This window comes from Penaeus japonicus, unplaced genomic scaffold (genome assembly GCF_977035675.1).
Source record: "Penaeus japonicus unplaced genomic scaffold, GWHDUDI00000001_assembly GWHDUDI00000029, whole genome shotgun sequence".
Taxonomy (NCBI): Eukaryota; Metazoa; Arthropoda; class Malacostraca; order Decapoda; family Penaeidae; genus Penaeus; species Penaeus japonicus.
In genome coordinates, this window is record NW_028234431.1 from 19,965,572 (window position 1) to 19,968,071 (window position 2,500).

The window sequence follows — 2,500 nt, forward strand, 5'->3', positions numbered from 1 at the left end:
CCTCCCATTATATATGTAAATAAATAAATAAATAAATAAATATATATATATATATATATATATATATATATATATATATATATATATATATATATATATATATATAATGAAACACAACCACAACGATGATGCTTCGAGCCGGCAAAGGCTCCTCTTCGGGCGAAGTAAAAAACGGAAATTAAAATGATCCTTTTCGAGTTTTACTTCGTCCGCGACATCACGACTTTCATTCCGTTCCTATTGTGGTTATGTTTGACTTTTCTGTGTGTATATATTACCATGTTTGTATTTATGTTTATACATAGGATGCATCTAACCTGTGACATCTTATCCTTCTCGAGATTGGCGCGATCCCAGGCAGTGTTGTGGAGGGCGCGGGTGAGGGTGGTCACGTCGCCATCGCTCTGTGCCCTCGCCGCTTTGAGGGCCGCTACTCGTGACCCCATGCGATTGACCTCTTGGTGCAGGGTTGTTTCTAGGAAGGAGAGCTTGTTAATGCAATAATAATTCTTGGGGATACTGTAATATGAATAATTGTATGATTTTTTTCACATTCTCGATTTCGATCTTCCATCCCCTCTCCTCTCAATTACCATGTTTCTTCGCCTGGTTGAGGGCGTCCAACACCGACTTCTCTTCCTCCTTGGCGTGCAGGAGAGTTTCTTGAGCCGCTTGTCTCGCTTGTCTGATGCGCTTCCTCTCAGTCTTTATCTTGTCGAGGTTTACCTGATCACGCGAGATTGGGAGAGTAAGCGACTTGGTATAATGAGGTAGGATTGGATAATTTCAATCTATATTTCATAGTTATTTTCATCTATTATGTAATTATCATTAAGCTGTAATTATCATTAAGCATGGACGTGTCATTAAACATTTTAGAGCCTTTAGGATTAGAATTTATATGATATCTTAAATCAAATCTATAATACATACGTTTTATAAAAGAATACTCACAACAAAATAAAAGAACATAAATAATCGCCACGAGAACATACCACAAACACTTAAGTTTTCCCTACATAGAAAAAAAACAAATAACGGCTAACCTGCGCACGTGTGACCGACTGCTGCACGTCGAAAAGCTGGGCGCCAAGAGTAACGTTTTCTTGCCGGAAGTCCTCAGTCTGTTGTTGCTGAAATACGGTCAGTTAAATTAGCGAAATAAAATGGCGGAGAGAGGCATTAAGAAAAAGGAAAATGTAAAAAAAAGGATATGCGGCTTTCGACGAAGGTAGAAGGGGAGAGAAAATAGGATAAAAGGGGAAATGTAGGTTTTGATGAAGTTAGTAAGGAAGGAATAAATGGAAAAAAAGTAAATGTAGGTTTTGATAAAGGGGATCAAGGGGAGGCATACGTTAAAAATGGAAAATGGGTAATGAGGGAAATGTGCATTCTGATGAAGGTAGACTGGAAAAAAAAACATGAGCACGAAAAATGTCGGAAATTAGGGATATGATAACAATAGAGGAAGAGAAAAACAAGATGCAATGGGGAAAGAGGAGGAAGATGCAAAGAGAAAGGAGAAATATATAATAAAACGAGTTGGAATAGAAAAAAAGGGATGAAGCAAAAAGAGGGAATATAATTGAAAAAAGAGAGACGGAGAAGAAACATTGCGAGAGTGCAGTAAGGCTCGTGATGTTTATCTACGACATGCAAGGATAATAATAGCCAAATGGCGTGCGTTTGTTCCTTTCCTTTTTCACCCTTACGTAGTATGTCAACCTTCCTATCTCCTTTGTTTTATTCACCATAACATTTCAAACTTCCCCTTTATCATAAAAAGAAAAACAATAACAGTAACTACGATTTTCATTAGTATTTTCAAGCCTATCACACTTACCAGCTGGCGGAGACGTAATTGCAATTGATCTTTCTCCTGCAAGAACTGGCGCCTCTTGGCCTCCTGAAAGCGCTTGAGCAGAGGGTGGTCTGGTCCGAGGGTGTTCAGGACTGACGACCAGGAAGGAACAGCTGCACCTTATTGGAGAGAAAGAGTCTTTTTAAAAATGTGTATTTCATCTAAATAATTATCTATTTTGACGGAATGTAGAATATTCAAATACTTGTAGAACCCTGGATTAACGTGTTTTTTTTTACATTCATTCTTGTAGAATCTTACTTTAACGTGTTTTGTTTTACATTTATTCATTAATCTGGATCCATGCGCATGGTGTTTGCATTCAATGAGAATTTTGTATTACTTTTTTCAGTACAAAGGCCAGCAATAGTACTCGTGCTATAAATAACAATTTATGATATCTCTAGTGGAGTTTGGTCTGTCCTGTAATACCAATAAACCATCTATCGTATGCATAGCAAGTAACGAATTTTTCATCTGAAGTTCGGTAGATCAATATACCTGAAATAAGGACAGTACCTGCGTCCTCCTCTGGCTGTGGCGTGATGGATGGAGGAGGAAAGAGAACAGAGGGTTGCGGGGGTGGTGATGGTGGGGGAGGAGACTGTTCTTCGTCAGGTCTTCTTCCTCTTCGTTGTT

At 38.4% G+C, this 2,500-nt stretch overlaps 1 protein-coding gene across 1 annotated transcript in view; it reads right to left on the bottom strand.

The window, feature by feature from the left end:
• Positions 1–2,500, bottom strand: part of l(2)41Ab (lethal (2) 41Ab) — a 10,501-nt gene that overhangs the window by 7,653 nt on the left and 348 nt on the right. Inside the window, 5 exon segments of the mRNA XM_086554015.1 lie at positions 318–475; positions 594–726; positions 1,047–1,133; positions 1,844–1,980; positions 2,381–2,500. The exon segment at positions 2,381–2,500 is cut by the window's right edge and continues 348 nt beyond it. Coding sequence (XP_086410141.1) covers positions 318–475; positions 594–726; positions 1,047–1,133; positions 1,844–1,980; positions 2,381–2,500 — 635 coding nt within the window.